The sequence below is a fragment of the Antennarius striatus genome, chromosome 15, assembly GCF_040054535.1.
Source record: "Antennarius striatus isolate MH-2024 chromosome 15, ASM4005453v1, whole genome shotgun sequence".
Classification (NCBI taxonomy): Eukaryota; Metazoa; Chordata; class Actinopteri; order Lophiiformes; family Antennariidae; genus Antennarius; species Antennarius striatus.
Window position 1 is genome coordinate 15,103,544 of NC_090790.1, and position 27,752 is coordinate 15,131,295.

The following is a 27,752-nucleotide window of genomic DNA, read 5'->3' on the forward strand; positions in this document are numbered from 1 at the left end:
GGGCAACATGGAGCAACAACCTATCGTGAAACTCATGACAGTTTACTACACCTCTTTGTTCAAAAAGCAACAGCAGAAGAATCTTGACCTCAGAATTTAGTATGCTCACACTTCTGCTTTTTCTGACCCATAAAAAGAAAATAGAAACTATGGAAGAACAAAAATAAAGATTAAAATGTGACAAGCAGTTTGCAGGAACAAAGGACAGCATAATAGCAAAGAGTATAAAATACATTTCATGAGTATAGAGAATGTCAACATATATTATTTCCTCATATTATGAACTTGACACAAATAAAAAAAATATTTATTTTTACTGGTGTAACAAACCAGTTAGAAAGTTCATTCCAGATCCAGCTCTGATGGAAATTACCGGTCTCTATCGCTCCCTACTGGTGGAACCTGAGTAGTGCAACAAGAGGGCGGACCGCCGAGCATCATTCACCGACCACAAGGCAGGTACAGGGCGCTCTTCCTGAGTCACCCAGCAACGCCACAAGATATTCATATAACTAACATATAACTATAATCATTGTGATTTTTATAGATCGTCAATATGTGCTGTTGAAATACGGAACACACCTTAATCTGTATGTAAAATGTGTTCTACGCAAACTGCTTTTATTTTAAGAAAAATAAAGTTGTCATCCGGCTCAAGCCTGCAAGCTTAGTTCAAATCAAATGAAACTCAGAGCCAATGAGGTCTGTGTAGAAATATATTTTCAGTCTGTGGTTACAGGCAATAGTGCATTTGACTTCAATACAAGAGCAGAGCAAATAAACATTATACAACAGGAAACGGATCATGTACAAAACAACAGCGGTGTGGAATAGTAAATAGATCTTTAACACGGCTTTTCCTCCCTTTACGTCCCAGTGTGACGCACAAGCGATGGATGAACTTCACGTTCAGCAGCCATAAAATCACTTTGCATATATTTTAAGTTCAGTCATGCAAAAAACAGTTTGACATAAAAACTATGACGTCCACAGACATGCAGGGAATCATTTCCACAAAACCTCCACATTATAAAACACAGAATGGTTAACATTTTAACACTAACTCAGGAAAAAATATATTTAAAGAACAGTACATTAAAATAAATAATCTGCTGCTGGATAATGAATCAAATTGGAATGTTCAATATGAAATATTGAAAGGTATAAAAGCAAGAATAAACAGAATAATGTTCAAATTAAAAGCAGTTTTGTGACTTTCTTTTACCACAAGTTAAAAAATATACAGATTGATATGATTAATAATGATTTAAGTTACATTTGGCTTTACTGACTGAATTACTTCAATTGCAGCACAGATGGAGTCATTTTAAAAATCCCTACTTATATTACTCGCGAAATAATGAAACCACTGTGGAAGTAGTCTCCTCTTCGTAAACAAGTCATTTTAAGGGCTTTAAAGGCTTTATAGGTTTATGTTTTCAGCCACTAGAGTGACTGAGTGAATGTACCGCGGGATTGTGGGAGATGTTGTCTTACATGTGAATTAAGGGTTAATTAAACCTTCAGCATTTCGTTAGGATATTATTAATGTTCTGCAGATATTTTAGTAAATGCACTCAGCTGCCATCAACAGTTGCTGTTTCATATCTGACTTTCTTTAAATTGTTCATGTCTGAACTGATGACATCACTATGACATCATAAATCTCCATCCAGACACTGGACAAGGCCGAGTGGCATGAAGCTGTGTAAACATGACGAAACGCCCCTTTGACCTCAAGATGTGAAAGAAATTGACAGCAAAGTTTTAAAAAAAAAAAAAAGGGTCCACGTTGCTATGGTAACGTTGACATCCAGCCCATCCACTTTTTGGTTTTTCACATAAGGGATTTAACATGCTACATTTGAGTAAAGTGTGTATTATGATTATATACCCGTGTATACGTGTATGTATTGCAGTGGCTGTGGGAACACACACACACACGCGCACACACACACACACACACACACACACACACACACACACACACACACACACACACACACACACACACACACACACACACACACATTTCATCACACACCTCAGGGGAAATTTAAAAAAACAAACAAGCAGGTAAGAAAATAAATCTTTCCAAAGTAACAAAATAAAAACAAAAGATGTATAAATACCAGAGTGTTTACATGTTTACTTGTTTACAGGCTAGCTGGGGTTGGTCCTCCCGCGTTTGCTGGGACTCTGTCCGGGCTCCAACTTCAGTTCGCGGTACTGCATCTGTCCGCAAACACACACACACACACACACACACACACACACACACACACACACACACACCCACACACACACACACTGTCATCACTGCTGTGATGTCACCATCAGACGTCCAGACGAGCGTCTCACCACTTGGACGTCAGACGGAACTCTGGACAGGAAGTCCAGCAGCTCGTTGTTGTTGATGGCGAATGGGTTGCGGAGCTTCTTGGTGAATTTGTTGACGCCTGCGGAGACGAGAATCGCTTTAGTGTGTGTGTCGAACCCCTGGGAGGAGGGAGGAAGCAGCCGCTGCAGGACTCACCCCACGCCAGAACCACGTATCGGAGGGGGACGAGGTAGAGCAGCGCCGAAGCTGCGCCCAGGGCGGCGACCGCCAGCCAGCTGAGGAACGGCACCGTCCAGTTCACCGTGCTGCAGGTGAGAAGAACAAACGCACCTGTGTGACGTCACGACGCCTGTTTATTATCACAGAGTCACCATCAAAGGACAACATGTGAACGTACAGGAAGTCAAGTGTTTTAGCAGTCAGAGACAAACGGTTCGCTCTCTGCTGGTATTCTGCCGTTCTATTAGAAAACATCCAATACGATACGTCAGAAATTAAACTGTTGTGATTTTGGTTTTAGTACTTCCTGTTTCACTGTAACATGTCTTTTTTGGTTTTCACTTCCTGTTTAGCGTTTCCTTTTTATATAGAACATCTCTGGTTTCACTGCTTTCTTCTTTCTTTCGTTCTGTTTTGCGGTTCAGATTTACCAAACTCTGACTTTTATTGTAGTTGTATTTGCTGTTTTGATCTTTAACTTTTCGCCCTAACAAACCGTCGTCGTGACGATACCCACTTCTTCACCCTCTCTGCGTGTGACGCCACCTCGTCCAGGGCGCTCTGCACGCTGACGAACACGTCCTGGATGGCGTAGAGTTTCTCCAAGAGGCCTCTGTGTTCGGACTCCTGAGAGGAAAAGGATGGATTACACACAGCTCAGGTGAGCCTACAGGTGAACCTGCAGGTGAACCCACCTTGTCCTCCTTATCGTCCTCGTCCTCGTCCCACTCAAACATGGCCTCCATGGTCTGCAGTGGAACAGGAAACAACAACGACCCCCTAAACACAGCTGTTCATCGGTTATGACCCGTTTCCCGTTTCCTCACCGTTTCTGACGTTTCGTTGCTCGAGCAGAAGAAGAAGTTCCAGAGCAGAAGCAGCAGCAGAGCCAGAGGCAGCATGTAGAGCTCGAAGTTCCACACCCCCACCACGAACAGCTGTCACATGACCAGAGGAGCCATTCATGTGACCAGAGGAGCCAATCACATGATCAGAGAAGCCAGTCACATGACCGGAGAAGCCAGTCACACACTCAATTCCTTAAGACCTGACATTACGCTGTGTTTTATAATAATCTACCGTCGCCTTTCTATTTAGTGTTCATTCTTGCAGTTTATTGGGTTTATTTGACATCCAAAAAAATAGAACCAACAATTGTCCAAATTTGATCTCACAGTTTTCGTGTTTTTGTAATCTCCGAGAAGTCTGATGGTCGTTCACGTCGACACGACATAAAGGTGGTGTGTGTGTGTTTTCATACCAGGAAGGAGGTGATGCTCCTCTGAGTCGACTCCCACTCAAAGCAGCTGTTGATGTACGCGCCATAGCTGATCAGGACCATGATGCACCTCTTCACGCGGTTAAAGTTCTGCTGGAGCAACTGAAACACAAACAACACACACAAAGCTAACCGTTTAATACGAGCTCCTCTCTGAACAAGATAGCCTCCAGTGAGTGATGATGTCATACTTGTTTCAGTGATGATGTCATACCTGTTTGGAGACTTTGGGCTCTTCCTCCATGTATTTCTGCTCTGCGGGGACCACTGACCTCAGAGCAGCTTTAACCTGGAAGGACATCAAGTTAAAAATGTGATGACGTCAAAGCCGACCCACTTGTCACTAGTGTGTGTCCAGCAGAGTGAGTGTGTATGCAGATGAGAACCCTAAACCTAACCTCTAACCCTGACCCCTAATCCCTCACCCCCTGACCCAGAGGGACCCCCACCGTGTTGTAGATGACGTCCATCTCCAGGTAGATGACTCCTTTGCTCGGACCACTCAGCTCTTTATTTTTCAGCACGTAGCTCTTCTGCTCGCCGTTACGGATCTGACAGAGAAATATAACACCAGACGAGGTGTCGGAGAACCAGAGTAGAACCGGTGTAGACCCACAGGGGTTCTATGTTCTACTCACCTGGAGGAGGGGGATGGCGACTCGACCCAGGAAGTCGGCGCTCCGGTCTCTGTCCTCGTCCAACACCGTCACCTCCAGCACCGAGTGGATGTCCTTCACATTGCTGAGAGGAAGACGAGAGGAAGAGGAGCAACGAGGAGGAAGCATGAAGAGAAGGGAGAATCACACAGTTTGGTGTCAATCAGATGATGGATAAGAATTAAAACTACAGTAGTTATTATCATTGACGCTGTGCTGGTGAATCATCCTGAACTGATGATGATGATAATAATAATGATAATAATAATAATAATAATGATAATAATAATAATAATAATAATAATAATAATAATAATAATAATAATAATAATAATAATGATAATAATAATAATAATAATAATAATAATAATAATAATAATAATCATAATCGGGGGACAGGTGGAGGTGATAAAGGGCGGGGGGTGGGGGGTCACTCACAAAGTGAAGACTTTGTTCCATTCTGGATTGAGGTTCTTATAAACCGTGTGAGTCTGAAGTCGGTCGTTGTTCAGCTCCAACACGCAGAACGGATCGCTCTTACCTGGAAGAGAGGAGACAACATCAGCAAACACAGGTAAACAACAAAAACAACAAATACAGGTAAACAACAAAAACAACAAACACAGCTAAACAGCAAAAACAACAAGCACAAGTACACAACATCAGTTCCTGACCCTCCTCCTCCAAATTGGATCAGAGCCGGAGTCAGAATCAGATGTTTGGTGACTCACCGGTGACATCAGCAGCCATCAGTCCTTCAGCTCGCATCACCTTCACCTGGACCACGCCCACATCCTTCAGGCTGGAGAACGACCGAAACAGACTCTGGAGGAGACACCAGAACACACGAGTGTGTGATGGATCAGTGTGTGAGGGACCAGGGTGTGATGGATCAGGGTGTGAGGGACCAGGGTGTGATGGATCAGGGTGTGAGGGACCAGGGTGTGATGGATCAGTGTGTGAGGGACCAGGGTGTGAGGACCGCGCTGCTCACGTATCTTCTGGCGATCTCCCTGCGCTCCAGCGGGTCGTCCAGCGGCGTGACGGTCAGGTCTGAGATGGAAACGTGAGCCGAGGCGGTCAGCGTGACCAGCAGCACCAGGAGGCCCCGGGACTCCTCCAGTGGCAGCTCCAGGTGATGAGTCTGCTCCTTGGTCAGCGTGGAGAGGTCCAGCTGGCAGCTACGGAAGAATGGAGGAAAAGATCTGATCAGAAAGGTCCCAGAAACACTTCACCTCCACTACGCCTTGATCTGTATGATTACTATAAATAGAATTATAACATATACGGTTAAAACTATCAAAACGCACAACATCCTGCAGGAGGCGCTGCAGTCGTTTCACTCAGGAGGGTCATCATCCCCATCAGAGCTGCTATGTCTTCTGGACCTGAGGATGTGGATCCTGAAGCAGTACCAGAAGAGGTCTGGAGGTCACTAAAGGTCACGGACAACCTTTAGGGTGTGAGAGCTTTGACCACTAAATATTAATAAATAATTCTTCTTCTGGACTGCTTTAGAGATCACCAAAACACTTCTGGAAGGTCTTTGAAGGGTTTAGAAGCTCCTGAAGAAAGTTCTATTCAGGATTGATGCTCCTTTATTAACAGACTTCATGTTGGGATCATCAATATTCCTGAACGATGGTTGGAGATCAACTGACCGTCCGATGAAGTCGTCCCTCCTCCCGGTGTCTCGGTCCCACACGGTAATCTCCACCTCCCCCCCAGTCTCCTCAGACAGGTGGAGGTCAAACTGTTCCCTCCACTGTGGACTCAGGCTCTTGGGAACAGTCTGCACACACACACACACACACACACACACACACACACACATTCTTATTTTGAAGGAACATGCACCTCTCTCTGTGAACGGGGGGGGGGGGGGGGGGACTCCCACCTTGCTCCGGTACTTCTGGTGGCCCAGCTTGAACTTGACATAGGGGTCGCTCAGCCCGTTGGGGTCCATGGGGGTCAGGTCCCGCCCCTCGATGAGGGCGATGCTGACGAGCCCCCTCCAGAACAGGGACTTCCTGCGCCGTTCTGACTGCTGCTGCTGGTCCACACACGCACACACACACACACACACACACACACACACACACACACACACACACACACACACACACACACACACACACACACACACTGTATTTATGTCCATTAGAAGCAGGACGACATGCAGGTCCTGCAACTCGATGATTTAATATAATATTCAAATCCAGGTTCTGCTTTGGTCTTTATTTGTCTTATTGCCACAAATCCCATAATTAAACCAAAACACTCCATACTGTCAGACTTCCTGTTGGTCGGATTCAAACCCACTGATTCCAGCAGAAACCCACAAAAATATAAAGTTAATTTTTATAGATATTGTATATTAATAATCACTCAGACCAAACTTTGTGACTCATGGCTTCACAAGGGCAACAGAAATGAAACCACCTCAGGGCCTGATGGGAAACACTCCAACAGGGCCCACAAGGACCAATCAGACGCTTTCTCATCAGCGGGCTGAAGGTCTTTGTTGAACCTGCGATGCAAAGTTTAGGAAACCCGGAATAAACCTGGGCTGCCTGTAGTTCTGAATCATTTGTTGTGAACTCTGTTCAGCGATGGATTCTCCACGTCTGACCTCTGGACAGTGTTCAGGTGTGGAGTCACGTCAGTATCTAACTACCAGCTGCTGTATTGGGTTTGGTTACTTGAGATAAAGTGACAATAAGAAAAATCAGCACATATGAGCTGATGTGTTTAGCAGAAGCCCAGACGAGCCAATCAGAGTTAGCCTGAAGAACAGAACCCGGTCAGAGCCGGTGGGTGTAATGACAACAACAACAAAAACAGCAACAACAACAACAACAACAACAACACAAGATGATGGTTGAAGAGCTCCGTCTGTCTGCTTAAAACACTAAGATCTAAAAATGACCCCCTGCTGGGAACAAACACAGTGACAGACGGGACAGAGAGGCGTTCAGCATGACGGACGGTTAATGGAGGGATGTTAAAGAACACACACGCACACACGCGCACACACACACACACACACACACACACACACACACACACACACAAACGATGGGAGGTTACCTTTGTAGATCGTTTCCAGGACCTCCTGAGCAGCATAGTCTGAACATACATTAGAACGCGTTAATAGAACTGAGGGCAACAAAAAGAGAACCCAAGCCTTTAAGAAGCCACTAGGGGGCACCATAAGGAGTATTTCTATCTAACTACAGACGGTTAAAACAGGCGATGGCTGACTGTGGATTCTGAGGTTTGACTATTCATTAGAAAGTCTCAGTAACCGTCTCCTATCTGAACTCTTCCTCTCTTCCTCCTTTATTTCTGCCTTTTTCTCCGTCTGGATGCAGCAAGGACAAACAGTTGGTCTCTAACTAATTTATATCCTGATTAAATAAAACATGGATGAGACATGGCTCGTGTTCTAGTGCATTTGGAGAACTTCTTCTGATGCTGAAATATTGAACAAATTTAAGATTAAGGCAGGTTTGAGGTTCCGACCCGTCCACTGCAATCCACACGGTTCTGTATATTAATGGGTTATATACTGGCCACAACATCCACCATGTGGCGCAAGATGACAAACACTAATTACTATAGAAAGTATAGTATACAACATAGAAATTTCATGTCAAAAAAATACTCATCACACATGGCTGTTGCCAGCAGGTGGCGCTAGAACCACACATCAACAAAATTCAAATTGAATTGCATCATGAGGTCGAGGTGGTGGACATGAGCTTCCATTTTCATGGTAAATAATAAAACCACCAAAACTGTCAGTGTTGTCATGAGTACACCTTGAAAGATCTGCTTCTGATCCACGACTGAAGGGTTTCGTAGAGATGATTCAACAGAAGCAGAGGGTTTGAAACTAAACTTAAACACTATTATAAATGTAATCAGCTTCAGGACTGAAGCTGCTCACTACAATGGAGCTACAGGAAGTCTAGAAGACACAGGAAACACCTTTAAACTCACTTTATCCACATATGGATTCCAGCGATACGCCACGACCTCTCCCCGCTGAGGGGGCAACACAGACACTCATGAGGGCAAACCTCACAGCAGGGGGCAAATCCACGGCTTTAGATAACGGTGGTCTGAGACGCCTCCATGAATGTCTGTGTCATAAGTCACAGACGCGTTTTTATTGGTTAAATAATTTCCTTTCAGTTAAACAGCATCTGACAGCTTGTGTAAAAACAGCTGCGGATTCTTGTATTCCTGTTAAATACGTTCCAAAAAAAAAACTTACATTAAGAATATTTCAAAATATATTGCACCACCGATCACAGAGGAAATAAAGATGTCATCAGCAAATAAGATATAAATCATCAACAGTTTGTTCTTTGAAACAAATATATCCCTATCTGATCTAAAGTTCCTCTGAAGACAGTTGTGTTAGATAGTTAGTAGGGTGATGGTTCGGTCATTTGCATTGATAGTATTTTATAAATTGGGATAAATGAAATAGGTGTGAGCAGACGTACCGTGGAGTCTCGCCGTTCCTCCACCGGACTGTGTTTGGGCGTCAGGGTGACATTCAGCTCCAGGCTGCCCAGGTCCTGGTCGGGGTGTTGGGAGTCCGTCAGCTCCAGGTTCACAGGTATGGTCCTGTAGCAACAACATTAGCACAAGTGTAATGGAAGCTAGTGTCTGGTTATATTGGATTAATCAGAAATGTTAGGAATGCTAAAAATGCTAATTTTCTTCTCAAATTCATAAATTTTCTTTGATGGGCTTTGAAGACGGAGCGTCATCCTCACACGTCCAAATGTCCATCAAAGAAAGTCTCCAGAACACACAAGAAGAAGGATGACTGCAGCTGAAGAACGATCAGTCTGATGGATAAAGGTAAAGACAGGTGACAAAGGGAGGGACTGACAAACCTCTGCTGCTCCAGAGACTCCAGGTGAAGGTGAGCAGATCCCATGAAGTCGTCAAGAAGACCAAAGTCGTAGTCAAACACCTGCAACAGACGACGTCCGTTGGTGTTCATGAGGCTCTGACAGGGAGAAGCTTGGCTTTGGGTGAGTTTCTTTACCTTTATGTACAGAGGTTCACTCAGACAATCCACCACCAGAGTCGTTCTCTCGTTCCAGACTGGGTTGAGGTTCTTGTGGATGGTTTTGCTCCGGAACACCTCCTTACCAGCAAACTTAAACTTGACGTAAGGATCGCTTGAGCCTAAGAACCAGATTGAGTCGTGAGCGGTCAATCTAATCCAGAGGAGAACGGATAACTCTGACTCCTACCTCCTCGGTCTCGGACGGCCAGATGGCGTCCTCTCTTGAGCTCCAGCTCCAGCTTGTACAACCCCGTGTTCTGAATGGATCCATCAAGACAAACTCTCGAGGAACATGGAGAACCCGCTCCCTGTCAGGAGGAGAAACCAGCATTCATTCCAAACTGCACACCTCGAAAACCTTGGCTACATCGGCCGTCGCAAACTCACCCACATGTTTGCGAGAAATAGAACCTGCTAAAAGAAGCGCAGCCTTGACTTCCTCAGCAGCATCTGCACCTGCAACCCCCCAGCACTGACTGTCAGAAGCTAACTCTTCCCATGGGCGACCACTAACAGGAAATTACACAAGAGCAGCTTCCTCCAGTCCGACCAGAGAGGTGTAGCTGAAAGTTTTTCTACTGCAGCAGCATCACCCCTGCTGTGGTACCGTAGAATCAAAATGAAGTTAGGATGGGTGGACGACTTTACCAAATACTTTCTCAACATTTAGCTGAAAACTGACGGCTGACGGACTGACTTCCTCTGCACACGGGTGGATTCCCACACCTTCCTCAATGAACTCAATGACTACAGCAAAACAACCACAAAACAACACAAAGAAACCACAAAGAACGCCACAGAACAACAAAGACCAACTCGCTCGTGGTTCAGATTTCAGGTTAAAGAATGACGGCGGTTCTGGATGTGAACTGTGGTCGGACGCAGCCACAGCTAAAACCAAAGCAGGTCTGCAGTGTGACGAATCAAACCCATCAGATGTGAAAGTCTAGGAAACATCAGGCAGCGTTGGTCCAACGAAGACATCAGTGGACATCAATCAGTCTCACCGTACATCATATTCAGTGTAGGACCGCTCTGCTGGGGATTCTGCTCCCTGTCAGCACTACACACATCCTGTCACAGATCAATACTAGTAATGTGTAATAACACGTAAAGGCCTCGGTCCACGGTGTGCATTAACGTCTGGAGGTTAGCTCTAGAGAATATCAATGGAGGACATGTAGAACGTGTCATGAAGAAATGAAGACAGGAAGAGCTCAACTTTCGTATTTAGAGGAGAGTTTTATCATGGATTCAGACAAAAGTCTTCAAGTTCATCTAAAAACCAGGTGTGTCTCACCTGGAAGAGGAGGAGGAGGATCACAGTCCATTGTGACGTTCACACAGTGAAAGAGTCCAGGTTCACGCAGTGAAATAGTCCAGGTTCACACAGTGAAACACAAACTCCATCTGGTGCTTCAACAACATGGATCCAGTTTATCTGATCAGATGATCAAGAATTGATTGTTCACTTTCTCTTCTCTAAAACTCAATCAGTTGTTCAATCAATAATGCCTGTAGGGCCTAGAAAAGCATCATCCTGGGGTTTGGCATTGCTTGAAGAACAGTTTTAATAATAATAATAATAATAATAATAATAATAATAATAATAATAATAATAATAATAATAATAATAATAATAATAATAATAATAATAATATACTAAATTTTATCTTTATGTAAAAATAATATTTATGGAATATTTCCTAGTCAAGAAAAGCTGCTCATTCTAGTCCAGAATCTAAAATAACGTGCAGGCTTTTAACTTTGAACTGATGAAGGCCTGAGAACAAAGAAGACTTTTAACAAAATTACCTCTAATATCTTTGTTTGGAATGTAAATCCGGGAAGATTCTGACAGACAAACTGGTTTTTGGTTCTACTTAATGGACTCCCACCACTGCCGACCATTATAATGTAATGATGCTATGTTGGTTTGGAAGCTATTCTTGCCGTCAGTGGAATAAAAACGACTTACGACCAGAATTATTGCCTATAAAAAGACGTAATGCTGCTGATCTGCGTGCAGGAAACTCACATCAGAGACAAACAGGAATGAATTTCATTCATTATGAAACACGCCGGTTTCCTCAGGCTCAAAACTTCTCATGTGAGCCAAGTTCTGTCGGCTCGGCTGTTTTGCAAGCAGCGGAAGTTCTGCTGGGCAGGAATGGATAACACAGTAGGTGTGAGCATCCTGTTTGACACAAGGAGGCCGTAAAGTCCGGTTCAGACGCAGCGCTGGTGAATGAGGTCTGCTGGGTCACATCGCCTAACGCTCAGGTTAGCTGCTTCAGCTAACGCTAACACCAATCAGAGCAGCAGCAGTTCCCCGCAGGTGTGAACTCAAGAGATTAAATACCCCCAGAGCTCTTGAACGCCCCAGATCTCAACACGCAGTTTAATCTGTACACAGAACACGCGTGTTAAAATGACAGACGTGTGGTTCTGTTGCTAAAACATGTCATTAAATCCACCCTCAGGTGGCCACAAGCTCACCGTCTGTCAAACCTCTGTTTGGATAAAAACTGGTTCTTTAATGGAATGAGGAGCACAGTTGAGGACCTGAGGGCATCTTCTTCACATCTCTAATAGAATTCATCGTTTCAAGGTGTTCATCATTGATGTTCACGTGAATCATATTTTCAGGAAATTTGTGAGGAGACATTTTAGAACAAAGGAAAAGTGATTTTTGAAATTCTTCCCATCTCTGGTAGAGATAAAGTTTTAGTTTTGGAAGAAGCAGTTAAAGTTGTAAGTAAAACAGTAGAGGAAGAGGAGATTCTATAGATTCTACCAACATAGAAATCGATGTTCTAGAACATTTGATCACAACAGAGACGTATGAAACATCGTTGAAACGCCATAAACATTTGGTGACCTCACAGAGATCTGATATTTCTGTCTCATCACGGCTTCGGGTCACCTTGGCAGGTGAGAACGGGAGAACACGCGACCACAGGCGGTGGGTGAGTCAGAGTGAACCCCGCTTGTCATAATCTCTCCGGGATTATCCGCCGGTCAAATCAGGAAGCACCATCTGAGAATAGCATCACACACAATCCCATCAGCTGAACTCATGCTCTCCCTTTGGGCCGTCAGCAACCCACCAATGAGGTCACATTGGGGTTTGGGGTCAGTGATCCACCAATGAGGTCACATGTTCTGTCGTGTCAGTCCGGAGGAACGGAGGCTGGAATAACGGTCAATAACAGCACAAAGGAACGCTAGAATATCTCGTCTGTGTCAGCAGACGACCTCCAGATCATTCTCAGTGGTCCATTAACGTCAACAGGCTGCCGATACCGACCCCCCCGGATCAATACAGCTGTCAGTCGTGTTTGTGTTGGGGAGCGATTCTCGACCACAGCAGCCGTCACCACCAAGGAGGCGGCGTCATCACCAGAACCACAGCCAAACACCCCCAGAACTGCTAGATGGACCTTCTCTGTGAAGACATCCAGGTGGAGGAAGACGGAAGAGAAGACATGGACTCGCTCTTAGCGATTAGCTTCTAAACAGCAGCGTCATATTAATTCAGCATCTATACATCTGGTTTCTGGTCACGGTCGTCTCGCCCTTCAGACGGCGTGCACACCGGTGATTTTTATCCGTTCTTTTCTAACTGAGGTCAGATTGTCCACTAGCTGATAAAGCTAACAGCCAGGGGCCCTCACAGAACCAGAACACCTTCCACCTGAGTCAGCGTCTCTACAGCGTCTCTACACAGTGGACACTCAATACGTGACGGTGAGCAGACGCCGCCTGTCAATACGGGACTGATAACATGTCACACGGATCAATAAGGAGGAATGAGGCCTTGTGTTTCACATCTTTCAGCGGCAGACAGCAGTCAGGAGGAGACGTCGTCTAAACGACGCCTGAAGTCACAGAGGAAACCAACAAAACGCTGCAGAGTCACGCCGCCTCCGCAGAATCCGACGTCTCTTCCTCTAATTCAATAGAGTCCATTCCCTTGTTTCCTGGAGGGCGTCGATCTTCTCCGGTAAAATACGTTCAATTCAACAGGGCCTCTGCAGCACCCCCAGCCCCCCAGCCCCCAAGCAGCAACATCAGCACCAGCAGCAGTGTAACCGTCCTTTACATACAGCCACACGTCCAGGGAGGTCAGAGGAGTCACTTTAATTTATTTATCACTCCTCAACTCCTCAGATTGTGTTATAAAACAGGTTTTAAGGGTTTTGTTTGTTTTTTTAGCTGGTTTTTATTCATTATAATTAGAACAAATAAAGAACACGTTCAATGTATTTCACAAAACGTCCTACACACAACATCCACATTTTGTTGTTTGTGTTTGTTTTGTTTATATGGTTACAGGTTATTTTGAACTCACTCTATGGGGATTAGTCCAAGAGTTTGTGGGTTGTAATTCAAAACTGCTCCACATTTCTTTCATTAAACTTTACGTAAACATGCATGTTTGTTTCCATCCAGCTTTCCGATATTCTGGGAATTGGCAAAAAAAAATAAAAAATCAGTGTTTATTTTGAAATTTTAAATTAATGTTAAATTAAAGATGATAAAGTTGAATAACTTTATGTTTTTCTGAAACATGTATTAGCTGTCTATTCTATTAATTCTGTGCTGTGGTATTTCACTTTTTCTAACAATTTCACTTTTACTGAAGAAAAACTTATAATAAATTATAACCTCCTAAACAGTATACTGTATGCGTCTTCTTGCATCTAACACATGGCGCCACGCAAAGAATCTTGCACGGAAACCTGGACATCTAGATATTAACCTTAAATTGGAACCCTTATCAACACACACCGGAGATTAAACCACCGGATCGGACCGGCGGGAGCTCACCGGGTGCTCATCCAGCTGCGGTCCTGCCGCTGCTGCAGCTGCTGCCGCGCCGCGTCCGCCTCCTCCTCCGCCGCCCGGTCCCTCGGCATCTGTTGCCGCGCCGCGTCCCCCTCCGCCGCCGCCAGGACCGTCGGCCAGTCTCTCCCAGCACGCAGAGCCCAGAGAAGAGCTCTTGTGGTGGGACTGGACCAGATACGCGATCGTGGACTTACTCGTGGCGGCAGACTGGTGCGTGGAAGTCCGCGGCAGCTTCCCCGCCGCTTTGCCGCATAGCTGAGCCTCCGCCGCGTCTAAATCCCCCGGGGAAGAGAAGAGCAGGTCGGGCTGCGACGACGAGATGACCCGGTCCAGGACGACGTTCTCCGTCCGTTTGGGCTTCCTGAACACCCAGCCGCGCTGCTTCCGGTGTTCGGGGTCTCTGGAGCCCAGCTTAGGGCTGAGCAGCGGCTTGGCTCTGGCGTGGAACTGTTTCCACAGCGTGTTCTGGTGGGCCGAGCAGCTCCCATGATCGCCCGCTTCCCTCCGCTCCATGCCCGCCTCCCGGCCGTGTGGCGCACCGGCGGGCCGGTGACGGTGTTGTCCTTAAAGTTACGCAATGTGTGTTGTACATAAAAACACACACAGACACAGAAACACACACGTAACCGGACCCTCCAACGCGGTCGTCCAGCCCCCTCAGCCCCACACAGAGGACACGAAGGTAGGCCTTAGCGGTATCTGAGCCCCGGGGCAGGGTTCGGGTGGGCAACGCCCTCCGCCACGCCCACCGCCCCGGTAATAAACACTATATACACACACACACACACACACACACATATATACTGTATATATATACATATATATATACTGTATGTGTATATGTATATATATATACATATATATATATATACACATATATATATGTATGTTCATGGATACAAATATTATCAAAGAAAAAATATCCTCTTTTTGACAATATTTTATTTATTTTTTATTTGCTTAATTCTTTCATACAAACAGGATTGATTATTACTAATATTATAAAGCAACAGAACTGAGTGATCCAGTTTCTCTGGACAGTATCAAATACTGCAATTTATACCTGCAGTTTCTAAATCTTCCTAACACAGTCACTGAATTCATATGACATTTACTATTATGGGATGGTGAGAATGTGCAGCCGTCGTTCAACCGAGCCACCTCTGTGCTGTGTTTGTTCACTTACACTGAACCCATCAACAACAGCAGGATGTGAGATTTATTTCAGGTATAGAACACATCAGCTGTAATCTACAGTTAAAGTAAAATCTATTGCCTAACAACACTCACTTGGCTAAAGACTGCATTAAAAAAATCTAATTGTAAGAAACTTCCTATAATCCCCAAAAAAAACACTTAAAGTAGCCCACAACTACATTTCCCAGCATGCTCGTTCATCTCATCATTCTCTGCCACCAGTGTTTTCAGAATCAGGTGGTATTTTATCCGCCTCGTCACCTGGAGGGACAGTGTTTGTCAAATCTGTGCTGTGGGACATGGTTCTGGTTATTCTAACGGAGGTTAGAGGTCACAGGTCACAGGTCCTGCTCGTGCATCTGCTGCTGCATCTTCTGGAGCATCTGCTGCATCCTCTTCAGCTGCAGAGGAGATGAAACGACAGAGAAACGGAGGGATCAGAGGGAGTTGGGTTACGTAACGCTGGCAGCATTGCATTATTCACCATCTGAGCTGTAATCAGGAGTCGGTGCTGCTCCACTCACCTCTTCATCCTTCTTCTTGATGAGTTTCTCCGTCTCCACATCTGGTGTGGACAGCGGCAGCAGTGGGATGGGGCTCTCCACCCGTTTGTCTGCAGCCATGTTACTAAAACACGAGTGGTGACAACAGCAACAAGGATTTTATTTATCTCACTGCAGCATTTCCAGTAAAATGACTACATTTACAGTGAAAACGGATTTCCATCTGTTCATTTAGCGTCACTAATTTTTTTTCTGACACCACTAGAGGGCTCTAAAGACAACAAGAACCAAGGCAGTCACATCCCATGACTTACCCTGACCTACCTCCAGGGTAGGTCAGGGTACCCTGAAAGTAGTACCTGACAAGTTCATACCTTTGACCTTTCCGGGTAGGTCAAAGCTATGCACAAGCTTTGAACATAGATCAAAGCTAGTGCATAGGTTGATCAAAGCACTAGCTTTGGTCTATGGTCTTACTCACACTGGCCTTCTCCCTTGTCTTTCTATCTTATCCGGTTCCTGAGTGCATATAAGTTGAAATTTGACCATGACATAGTTTTCTTAAGGTCAAGCTCATCATCTCATTTTCATCCCCTTTGCTGCCCGAGTAATGTGCTTTTTTTTTCATCTGCAAGGGTTGCGAAGATATTTGGTGGACATACTAACGGACGAACGGATGGGCGGACGGACGAACACACGAACACTGAAAATGTGCATGTTTCAAAGTTTCTCCACTGCCTGCATTTTTTAAGTAAACCTTTTATACATCCGAAAATAACAGAATATACAGTAGAAGCATAAGCAAAGATTGAGTTTTGCCAATAGTACTGCACAAAAACTAACCAAACAGTAAATTTAAATGATTTTATTAATAACAATGTCATAACTGTTTAAGTAAAAAAAAAAAAAAAGGGTAAAATTATGTATTATTTTTATCAAGATGTTAAATCCTGGTAGTCGTTAAAAAAACTGTTTTAGAAATAAAGAAAGACGTAATACAGTTTTTTTCCCTTCACTTTTGTTTTTCCCTCAACAGTTTTCTTTGCCTTTAATTCATATACTGTATTCTCCTGTGGAAGCAGCACCAAGCTGACAACGCCTTCTAAACACAGATTTCAGTAATATCTGTCTCTTTTTCTTCATTAACTTTGATTCTTTTTATTCAAGAAAGCACCCATTGTCACTTGCTTTTTCTCCAACTTATGCATGTTTTTCGGAGGCATGGTGATAATCAATCAATCAACCTTTATTTATATAGCGCTTAATCACATCAGCAGACATTTCAAAGCGCTTTAACAGACAGACAAACCCAACAGGACGCTTATGATTGCTCTGGAGCGTCTATCTAACTCCTCACTCTCACTGCAGCGTATAAAACGAGCAGATGCTGCGTTGCCATTTGATCGATCTTACTCAGGCTGAATAACGAATGGTGAGTCTCGTGACGAGAAAGTCACGCTAGAAAATCGCGCAGGATCAAAACATAATGGCGATTCCCGGTTTCGAAATATAAGTGGAGAAATGGAAAAATTGTGAATATTATTGTTGAATGGAAGTGCATGTAAAGCTCGTGTCCCAGGGACGCACGCTGTCTGACGATCGTGCATCCCTGTCATAATATGCGTTGGAAGGACGCACGCAAACGAGAACACTGATGATTCACAAAGCTGCTGATTGATTATGACACCAACACTAACAGGTGTGATGAAACAACCCCATCATGCGATGCAACAATTTGTATGCCTGAGACTGAGCCTATGACAGCGTGGTGCTCACACACCTGGTCATGGTCTGGATGCAGCGGGCCCGGTAGTTCTCGTAGTGACAGTCGCTGGTGATGTCCTTCAGGTCGTGCATGTGGGTTCTGATCAGGATGGTCCTCAGCTTCACAAAGTCGCAGTGGGACGGGTTCTCCACTGCAGGAGAGAGGAGCTGTGAGTCAGGGCTAGACCACCAGGACCAACGAGCCAGGGAGCAGTTCTTACCCTCCACAATGCCCCACGGGTACAGCCTCCCCCTCACCCTCTGACCGCGGGCTTCCACCACAGTGTTGCTGCCGATTACCGCAAACGGAATGCTCTCCTGCATCATAACAAAAAAGACAGTGAATTAAAAACTGGAGTCATGGTTTAATCCAATCACAACCAGGCCGTCCCAAACTTTAAGCTTGAAGATCAGGAGCTGCATCTCCGCCCGACAGACCGGTACCGGTACCGAGCTCACCTTCAGCTCTTTATCTTGTCGTTTGAGCTCCTCGTCTTCGTCAGAGTCGCAGTCAGGGAACTGGTAAATCTTGATCCCGTACTTGTCGATCTCCTCCCTCAGCTGGAACAACGACACACACAAGAAGAGTGGGTAACAGTAGAAACACACACACACACACATTTCACTAAAACCCAACAGGAAGTCCTGCCCTGTTTACAGATTTACGACTCAGTCCATATTAAATCTGCAGGTGGAATATTTACATCATACCATCAGTCATATAAAGCTGATTCTGGGGCTCATATCCATGTCTTTATTCAGCAAAGACTGGGGAACATGAGGAAGCAGGTCCACTCAGATTTATCAATATTCAATCAAAGATATTTAGGACCACAGATCACTTTGGGGCAAGACGTTTCAAATACAGTGTAGTTGGACATCTGGCAGCTGAATGACATGAATTTAAAAAAGCATAATCTGGGACCTTTAATAAATCTCTAAACATACATTCAGACAATGCAAATCATTAAAAAAAAACTAATAAAAGCAGATGGAAGACAGCTAACACAAATCATCAACAACAACAAAAAAAATAATCATGGATCCACGTTTCTCACCCTCTCCTTCAGCTTCCTGATCTCGGTGGGGGTGAGGCAGTCCGCCTTGGAGATGAGAGGAACCACGTTCACTTTATCCTGCAGAGCCTTCATGAACTCAATGTCCACCGGGCGGAGCCTGAAGGAGGACACCGGTTCACATGTGTGTATTTAATAGGTAGCATGCGTGCAGTTATTAGTGTTTTACCCGTGTCCAAACGGAGGGATGAAGTAGAGGCAGCAGTGGACTCTGTTGTCCTGGATGTTCTTCCTGTTGAGTCCACTCTCGTCTCTGAAGTAGTGCTCAAACTGCTGCTCGATGTAGTCGGTGACGGGCCTCCAGCTGTGAAACACATGGAGACGTTCCTGAAACCGTCACGCCATAGAGGCATTGTTATGAGTCAAAGCACTGACTGCTTTGACTCATATACGGTTTTGAACCCCGTCACGCCCATAGAAGCAAAATTCAGCCCTATGGAAGAACTCTCACTGGCGGGGTTGTTGTATTTATTCCAGGAAACACTACTAACACACAAAAATATGAGTTTATACATAAAATGAAGTGTAGATTGAAAGAATAACTTGTCATATTACAATACCTTTTACTAACACTACTAAAGGGACAGTTTCAGTGTCTGACTTTTACTTGTAATAGTTTTATAAATCAACAATTCTCTTGCTTTTATTTAGAAAAGGACCTAAACGTTTGTAGTAGTTTCATGTAGATTATATCAAGCTTTATTTGAAACTTTACATAAGGGTTTAATCCAAATGAAAGAATATCTATGGTGATGAATTCAAGTTGTGTAAGGATCACATCTCTCTTGTTTTTACACCGATATTATCCTTCCTATTTATTTTAACAGTGCAGAAGGTGTGTCGCTTTGCTCAGTTGATGTGAAATATATTACATCACAACAAGGCTTTTACGAGGTGCTAATAACCAGGAGAAACATGACGGAGCCACAGCCGGTCGATACGACAGGATCAGCAGCAGCGCGAGAAGAATAATTAATGCTGTGCTTGAATGGAATCAGATCAATAATCTCTGGTTCTGCTGAGGCTGCAAACAGTTTAAACAGGAAACATCTGCAATTACATTTCACATCTCGTCAGAGCTACGTGGAGAAATAACATTTCTAAAACAAGGCAAAGGAAATTCATTAAGGTAATAATTTATAAAGAATTTATTGTTACATTATTTTTAGCTGCTCTCCTAATTTTTGTAACCTTTTCAATAAATAATACAAAAATTCAGTGGTTCTGTCTTCTAAATGTGAATAATAATATTTTTTGTTTCCTATGATAGTCAAGTGGCTCTTTAGTGGTTTTGGACTTTGGATCTGCACCATCCCATTGCTACAGATTTAAATATTTAGTGATGCTCAGCTTCTGTGCATTTTGCATAAATGTCACAGACAACCTAACACCTTTCATTTATTTTATCTTATATTCCTGTTGGTTCACTGCAGGAGATATCAATGTTGTTCTCTGCAGATATTAACCAGAATGATCACATTTCTGATGGATCTGAACATTGTGATTGGTGTGTATCAATAGACAGGATTATTTAGCACTAGAGAAACAAGAACAGGGAAACAGAATCTCTGAACTTCAAGCTGTGGATTTAATCTGATGTGGTTTCTGAGTAAGCACCACTCGGTGTTGTTGACAGCATCTCCAAACCCCGGCGTGTCCACGATGGTCAGCTTCAGCTTCACTCCTTTCTCCTCGATGTCCACCGTGTGCTTCATGATCTCCACCGTCTGGATGATTCGTTCTAGAGAACAAAAACACCAGCGATCGATGTTGATCGATATTCCCGGTCTGACATGAGGTCAGTACCGGTACCGGTGTCGGTGGCTTACCCTCTGCATTGAGCAGCTTCCTGTCTTTATGAAGATCCGTGAGGAACAAGCTGTTCACCAGAGTGGACTTACCCAGACCGGACTCACCTGTAGCGTAAAGAATATCACAGCATCAGGTCTGTAGTCAGGGCAAATTCAGATCCTCCACTAAATTATCCTGGGATAATCTGGATTATACTGAGACTCCAAATTCAGTAGGTTCAAGATTTTCCTCTCTTTTCACCGATTCCATGTCAGATTTATCTGGTCATCACCTAATCAGAATAAATAATACACACTGAGATCTGATAGCTAATGTAATTTGAACCACGCCAAGCTTCTCAATCATTTAATTCAGGTTTTGAGAGTAAATTGAGATTTTTTTTCAGCCATTCAATCATTGGCTTTAGTACAAAGACATTGTTTCTTGGTGCTTCTCAATCTCTGCAGGGTCATCAGCCATCGTCACCATGGTGGAGACTTCACAGCAGACAGACTGAAGCAAACTTTATAAACTTAATTTGACTCAAATACTGTATCACATATTTATCTTGCCAGACTTGGTAAAAACACGATATCCCACAGATGGGATTCTGAGTGTGTCACAGACAATATATGAGACTGCAAATAAAATTATAAACTATATTAGATTCTCAAAGCCTAAATAAATCCCTTTGTTGTCATTATGGACGTATGATAGACTTTTAACAGCATCATGGATGGCTGGAATGCGATGCTAACTGTTTTCACTGCTGCTTCTAGACTTTTACCAAATGGTTTCAGAACCTTTTTAAATTCAGATAATTGTTTTGGAAAAAGTTGTTCCTTTGGATTAGCATTCAGCTTTTAGCCAAGTCAGATACTTTCACAGGAAATGTGTGAAGGCTGTGATGTTACGGAGGCGCGGTGGTGAAGCTGCATCATGATGTCGGCATTCTGCCCAGTTTGAGCTGTTCGTGTGAATGCAGCTTTGGACCGGCGCCACATGGAGACACAGAGCTCCTGTACACACAGTCAGCCTTTAAGAGACATCTGTGGGCTCTAACACTAGCTGCTAAAGCAATGTTAGCAGCACAAACAAAATTGAAATCTAATTAAATTAAAATGGATTCCCTCCATCTATTTTTTTTTTTTAGTTAATTTACCCTTTCAGGCCAGAAACATCCACCAAGATGAATATTATCAGAGTGTAAGCTACCGTTCCCTCGGTCTTCATCTTCATTTTCTCATGTAGTGAAACGTACTGCACAATTTGAGCAAATAAATCCAACATATGAATGTTTCTGTTGTGAAAATTCAAACCACATAACAGGTTCTTTAAATTCTTAATTTTACCCTGAACCACTTTCATAATGGTCGCAGCGATGAATTCTATATTGTACTATCGAGTATGACATTGACGTAGTTATCCAAAGGTGAAGGTCATCATCACATTTTTCTGCCTCTGGCTTCCTGAAAATGTTGCTTTTTGTTTTGCGATTACGGTATATCGCATCAGGTTTCAGAGATGTGTAACTAAAAAGGTCTAAAAGTGAAATATTGACCTTGACATAGTTCAATATTGTGATCTAATTTTCATCCCCTTGCCTCCCTGTATATAACGCCTTTTGTTTTGTCTTTCTATCTTACCCGGTTCCTGAGATATGTGCGAAAACATGTGCAAAAGTAGAAATTTGACCTTGATCTAGTTTTCTCAAGGTCAAGGTCATCATCTCATTCTCATCCCCTTTGCAGCCCGAGTTTTTCTTTCATCTTTCTATCTGCAACGGTTTAAAGTTTAAAAGATCATCATCATCACCATCATCATCATGATCGTCACCATCACCATTATCACCATCATCAGCATCACCACCAGCTACCCGTGCAACGGGGTTGATGTTTCTCACCTGCCACCATCAGCGTGAAGTCGAATCCTTTCTTCACTGACTTTCGGTGCAGCTGATTTGGTAACGAAGCAAAACCAACGTAATCTTTTTCCTGGGGACGCAAAAACATCATCAGTGGTGAGGAAGCAGCTGATCGCGTTATCCCAACGTCGTAGCATCGGTGCCGTGTGTAAACCCAACACACACACACACACACTGTAGATTCAATATGTGACTTACTATCAAACACCACACACTGTGTATCACTGCAGAACTGGATCTGGGTCTGATGTGGGTCTGATCTCGGTCAGACCCCCACCCCCACACCCCCGGCGCAGCATCAGGGTCAGGACAGTGTCAGTAGGACACCAGCATGTTTTATTGAGCAGAGACGATGGCGAGGACTGAGAGCGGCCCCTGAGGGCCCGCCTGCATTTATAACGCAACATCAGAGGAGGGGAGGGGGCGTACAGGGGAAGAGGGATAGCGTGTGATGAGTAGACTCTCTTCCCATCATGCATCAGGTTATTCTACACATCTCCTCTTGTAATATTTGCTCACGGAGGTGTGGGACCGTTCTGGCTCCGGTTATGTGTTGACATTCTGTCTGTGGATTCACCCACACACCCACACACCGATCACAAAAATACACCCAGACTGCTGCGTCCGTCCGGTTCTGACTCAGGAGTCCAAAGCAGGATGAAGGCACCTGTTCTGAAAGGACTCATGGGATGTTTGGGGACGTGCTTGTTAAAATAGACGCTGCTCACCTCACTCACTGCTGGGGTTAGATGTGTTAATGGAAATTATAATATTGTTAAAATAAAATAAAAATCATTAAACCTTTCTAGAGCCAAAATGATCAAGAATCCACATCCAGACCAGATCCACGCCGTACATTTCGTTAAAATCGGTTCACCATATTTTGAGGACAAATAAACAAACAAACAAACAAACAAACATGGAGATGATGAAACCTCAGACAAATTAATTTCTTGTATTGATAATTAGCCATCATCACACAGCCGGATAAATATAAAATAACCTGTGCGGTGTGTCACGTGATCACACCAGCAGACAGTTTGACCCGACAAAATAAAGGGTCATTATTGTCTCTTGCAGACGCAGCAGGAGGCTTTTATTTTGTAAATGTCTCTCACCTCTCCATCATCTGTGACATCCGCCCGTTTGGACGCAGATCCACACCCGTCCACCCGGGAAGAGATGAGAACATGTGGATCAGAACACCCGTTAATCGATCACCAATCAACCAACCTGCTCCGGTTTGTCGCTGATCACCGTACCTGAGCGGGGGGCTCGGCTCCGGTATCTGCCGCTGGTCGTCATGTCGGACACGGGAGGCGGAAAACGTCTTTAATGGAGGATGCGGAGTGTTTCACCTCCGGAGGGAGAAGATGGGTCCAGATCCGGATCAGAAAAACATCCACACGTCCGTGTTCGAGACGTCACAGCGCTGCTCCACGCAGATCCACTCACAATGCTCATTGTGTGGAAGACAGGCTGCAGTTCCCCAAGAATCACCAGGAGAGGGCGGTAGAGTTGTGTTCCTAGGGGTAGCAGATGCGCTGATTGGCTGCTGGACGCCAAATAGTTACACTGTGTGGTTCTGCGATGAACTGATAATAATAATAATAATAATAATAATAATAATAATAATATAACAATCATCATCCTCATCACCACCACCTACCCATGTATAAAGGGTTAACATTTCTCACCTGCATTCATCAGGATGAAGTCGAAAATTTAGAAGAATTATTAGTGATTAGTGATTGTAAGAATAACAACAGTAACAATCATAATAATGATAATATTGATAGTAATAGCTACAATAACAACAATGATAATTATAAAAGAAATAAGTCATCAATCACGATCATCATCATTATTAATAACAAATATAAGATCAATTAGCAAAATTAATGAGAATAGCAACTTCTAAGACCAATAATGATAATAATAATAATAATAATAATAATAATAATAATAATAATAATAATAATAATAATAAAAATGATAGATTATGTGCATTTCTTTGAGAGACAAAATTAAGTGGTACTGTTGACTGTTCATGTTCTTGTTAATTGTATATCTCAGGGAAAAGTCAATATTCAAAATACAATGAAAGAAATAAAATGGTAAAAATTCTGGAAATTTCTCCAGTATTCAGTAGAAACGAACATGAAGTTTGTTGAGTTTAGCCCCAGCAGCCTTCACATCGTGTTGCATTCATCGGAAAGGAAAAGCTGTGTCATAGATCCAAAACCTGGCAGAGGAAAGGCAGTGTGGGATTTTATAAATGTAATTCTTAATGATCTAAATTAGTTCTGAGTGTTTTAATTAACATTACGTCTGATAATTAGTTGGATTAATCCCTTCAGGAATTGCTCCAGTAAATCTAGGACAAAATCTCTTCAAACCGTGCCATGTTTATTTACATCAAGGTATTTATTTACATCAACATGTTCATGTTTATTTACGTGAGTTTGTTTATTTACATCGACATGTTTATTTACATCATGACCTCCCACAGCTGAGTGTGGGGTGGGTTTAAGGATGCTGCCGTGTCGTCTGTGTGGGTCCTCACCCACTAGAGCTGGAGCGAGTTTGTGACGAGCCAATCATTTCATAAGACCCACTCACCTGTTTGTGATTGGACCTTCAGGGCCACCCTAGGACACGCCTCAATGCTCACAGACAGAGAGTGATTCAAACACGTCCGTCAATTACCTGATGGGAGAGGAGGAAGAAGAAAAAGAGGAGGAGGAGGAGGGAGAAGAGGAAGAGGAGGGGGAGGAGGGGTGATGGAGGAAGAGGGGGAGGAGGAGGAAGAGGAGTAGGAGGAGGTGAAGGAGCAGGAGGAGGAGGAATAGGCAAACAATGATGGGAACGTGGGAGTGGGGGCAGGAGTAGGGTGCCATAACTGACTGCTTCCTGTCCGAGCCTCATGGGTGGGGGGCCAGGAGGGTTCACACAATGAGTGACCTTCCCTCCTAAACAGCACCAAAACAGATTCCTTCACATGTCAGGAGGGCCCAGGACCACAGCGACACCCCCCACCCATCCCACCCCCCGCTCATAAACACAATACCACTGGAATCACTAGTTATTTATTTACAAGCATCATGTAGCCTGAACCTGCTGGTGCTGCTGGTGGTGCTGGTGGGGGGGCAACAACAACCCAGTGTTGTTTCAGTGTTAGTCTCTCCTTCTAAACTGTTGGTTGTCAGGGCAATGAGAAAATATTGAACATGACTAATAGCTGGAAAACCAGACCTTGGGGCCGATAACAAGGTTTGGAAAATGTGTTCAGTTACAAATGAGGAAACAAACCTGTTGGGGGAGAAATAAAGACTAAAACATCTAAAGATGGATGGAATGAATTAGCAGTCGTGTTCAGTTCAGCTGGACTGACTTAGAGAATCACTCCTGTTCGGTTACTTTCTGTTTCTGAATATTTGATCCTCCCATTGTTTCAGAGGAACATTCGTTTTCATTTCCTCATCAGATTCTAACTGAACTTTTATCAAAATAAAAAAAACGAACCAAAGCACAATGTAGGTGTTTTGTTAAAAGACTGACCTCATCTTCAACTTTATCGTCAGGTTTCTGACCTTTTAAAAAAAAACCTCTCAGATTGTTGTAGGTATTAAATTAAATGTTGCTCAGGAAGCAACTAATGCGAACAAAAAAGCTAAGCTAAAGTCTGAAAACAGCTCATTAATCTCCAACAACAAAGTAGCTAATTAGCTACAGGATGATGTGAAGAAGTCTTTGAAACACACAGAGAGTCAGACCCCCCCCCCTCAGTGGGACGCACCCCCACCCCATACACATACACACACACACACACACACATACACACACACAGGACAGGACCTCATGGGCCGACCTTGAAGGTGTGTGTTGTGTTTGCAGGAGGAACATACATGTAGAACAAGCCTGCGATCAACATGTATGCGATGGACGTGTAGTGCTATGGTCATGTGACCCCCCAACACACACACACACACACACACACACACACATACACAGGAGCAGTGGAGGTGAAACAATCACTTCAGCTGGGAAACCAGCTCGCTCAGGAAGGTCACCGCGCGGCGCCGCACAATAGCTCATCACAGGAGCTGCTGACCCCCCCCCCCCGCAGGAGGAAGTGGACATTGTTGTGAACCAGCCTCTCTCCTCTCCCCTGGTGGGGGGACAATGGAGAGAGGGGGGAAGGAGAGAGAGGAGCAGAAGGAAAACATTTCTGTTCATTCTGTTTCACAAGATTTGTGTGTCTCCAGCGGTGGAGGACTCCCAGGGGCCTCAGGGTGAAACCGGTTTGGACGTCTGTGGGAACGGTTTGAGATGTGAGATGTTTGTCAAAACCGTCTTTATGCACCTGATCCAGAACGACTGAAGGGATCCGGAGAAGATGACGTGTACGATGACGTCACACCAGTGTTTGGACGTGGACATGCTGGCGGCGCCGCGCTGCTGAATACCCACCATTCTACAATAGTGGATTAATGCCAGTGTAGACAGTGGACCCACGCCAGGTCACCCCCGCCCCAATCGGCCACATCTAACAATCCAGATTCAGCATCACATCCGCCTGCTGCACCTCAAGAACCGGTTCCGATCACCCAGCACCGCCGCCATGGAGATCATTAACCTTCACTGCTGACGTGTTGGCGGCAACAACAAGAAACCGTCTGAGGGCTTTGATGACCTAACGCCGGTGCTGCGCCGACAAGATGCCATCGCACCCAGACTCCAGAGTGACCGGCGGCGACCCCCTGACCGAAATGTTTGGGGGGAAACTCTACAGATCCAAGAGGAGGAAGATCTACAGGAGGCAACGGTTCAGTTAGGATCAGTTTGAGTTGTTTGTTCTGGAGGCACGTTCTCATGGTCATGTGACCCAGAGAACCTCAGAACATGGTCGAAGCGATGAGATGTGTAATCTATCTTCTCCCTTGGCGTTTTATTTAGATGACTATTCTCTCTCCAGACAGGTGAAAACATCCAAAACACCAACAACAGAAAAACCCTGAACATGAACTCTTCTTCCTTTTCCATCAACCATGTG

At 44.2% G+C, this 27,752-nt stretch overlaps 2 protein-coding genes across 5 annotated transcripts; both read right to left on the reverse strand.

Annotated features, from left to right (window-relative positions):
• Window positions 1-702: 702 nt before the first annotated feature.
• mctp1b (multiple C2 domains, transmembrane 1b) lies at window positions 703-15,137 on the reverse strand. Of its 2 annotated transcripts, XM_068335579.1 has the most exons (21): window positions 14,424-15,137; window positions 9,778-9,898; window positions 9,567-9,709; window positions 9,412-9,491; window positions 9,013-9,136; window positions 7,586-7,624; window positions 6,393-6,548; window positions 6,157-6,287; window positions 5,490-5,676; window positions 5,227-5,320; window positions 4,934-5,036; window positions 4,478-4,580; window positions 4,289-4,390; window positions 4,054-4,128; window positions 3,822-3,941; window positions 3,388-3,498; window positions 3,256-3,309; window positions 3,078-3,187; window positions 2,537-2,646; window positions 2,362-2,459; window positions 703-2,235 (listed from the first exon to the last, which is right to left on the reverse strand). In XM_068335579.1, the coding sequence occupies exons 1-21, from the start codon at window positions 14,952-14,954 to the stop codon at window positions 2,164-2,166; spliced, it is 2,664 nt and encodes an 887-aa protein (XP_068191680.1). In that variant the 5' UTR covers window positions 14,955-15,137; the 3' UTR covers window positions 703-2,163. The 2 variants fall into 2 exon arrangements, with proteins under 2 accessions (XP_068191680.1, XP_068191681.1); XM_068335580.1 differs by lacking the exon at window positions 7,586-7,624.
• A 266-nt stretch (window positions 15,138-15,403) lies between these two features.
• On the reverse strand, window positions 15,404-26,397 carry septin5b (septin 5b). 3 transcript variants are annotated; one of them, XM_068335581.1, is made up of 13 exons: window positions 25,319-26,397; window positions 23,959-24,222; window positions 23,815-23,825; window positions 22,676-22,766; window positions 20,811-20,897; window positions 20,599-20,722; window positions 19,151-19,285; window positions 18,964-19,081; window positions 18,365-18,466; window positions 18,127-18,223; window positions 17,922-18,057; window positions 16,163-16,265; window positions 15,404-16,039 (listed from the first exon to the last, which is right to left on the reverse strand). In XM_068335581.1, exons 2-13 carry the CDS (start codon window positions 23,999-24,001, stop codon window positions 15,977-15,979), a joined length of 1,110 nt encoding a protein of 369 aa, XP_068191682.1. In that variant the 5' UTR covers window positions 24,002-24,222; window positions 25,319-26,397; the 3' UTR covers window positions 15,404-15,976. The 3 variants fall into 3 exon arrangements, with proteins under 3 accessions (XP_068191682.1, XP_068191683.1, XP_068191684.1); XM_068335582.1 differs by lacking the exon at window positions 25,319-26,397 and having other exon boundaries at window positions 23,959-24,278; XM_068335583.1 differs by lacking the exons at window positions 23,815-23,825; window positions 23,959-24,222; window positions 25,319-26,397 and adding an exon at window positions 22,895-23,270.
• Between the last annotated feature and the right edge of the window lie 1,355 nt (window positions 26,398-27,752).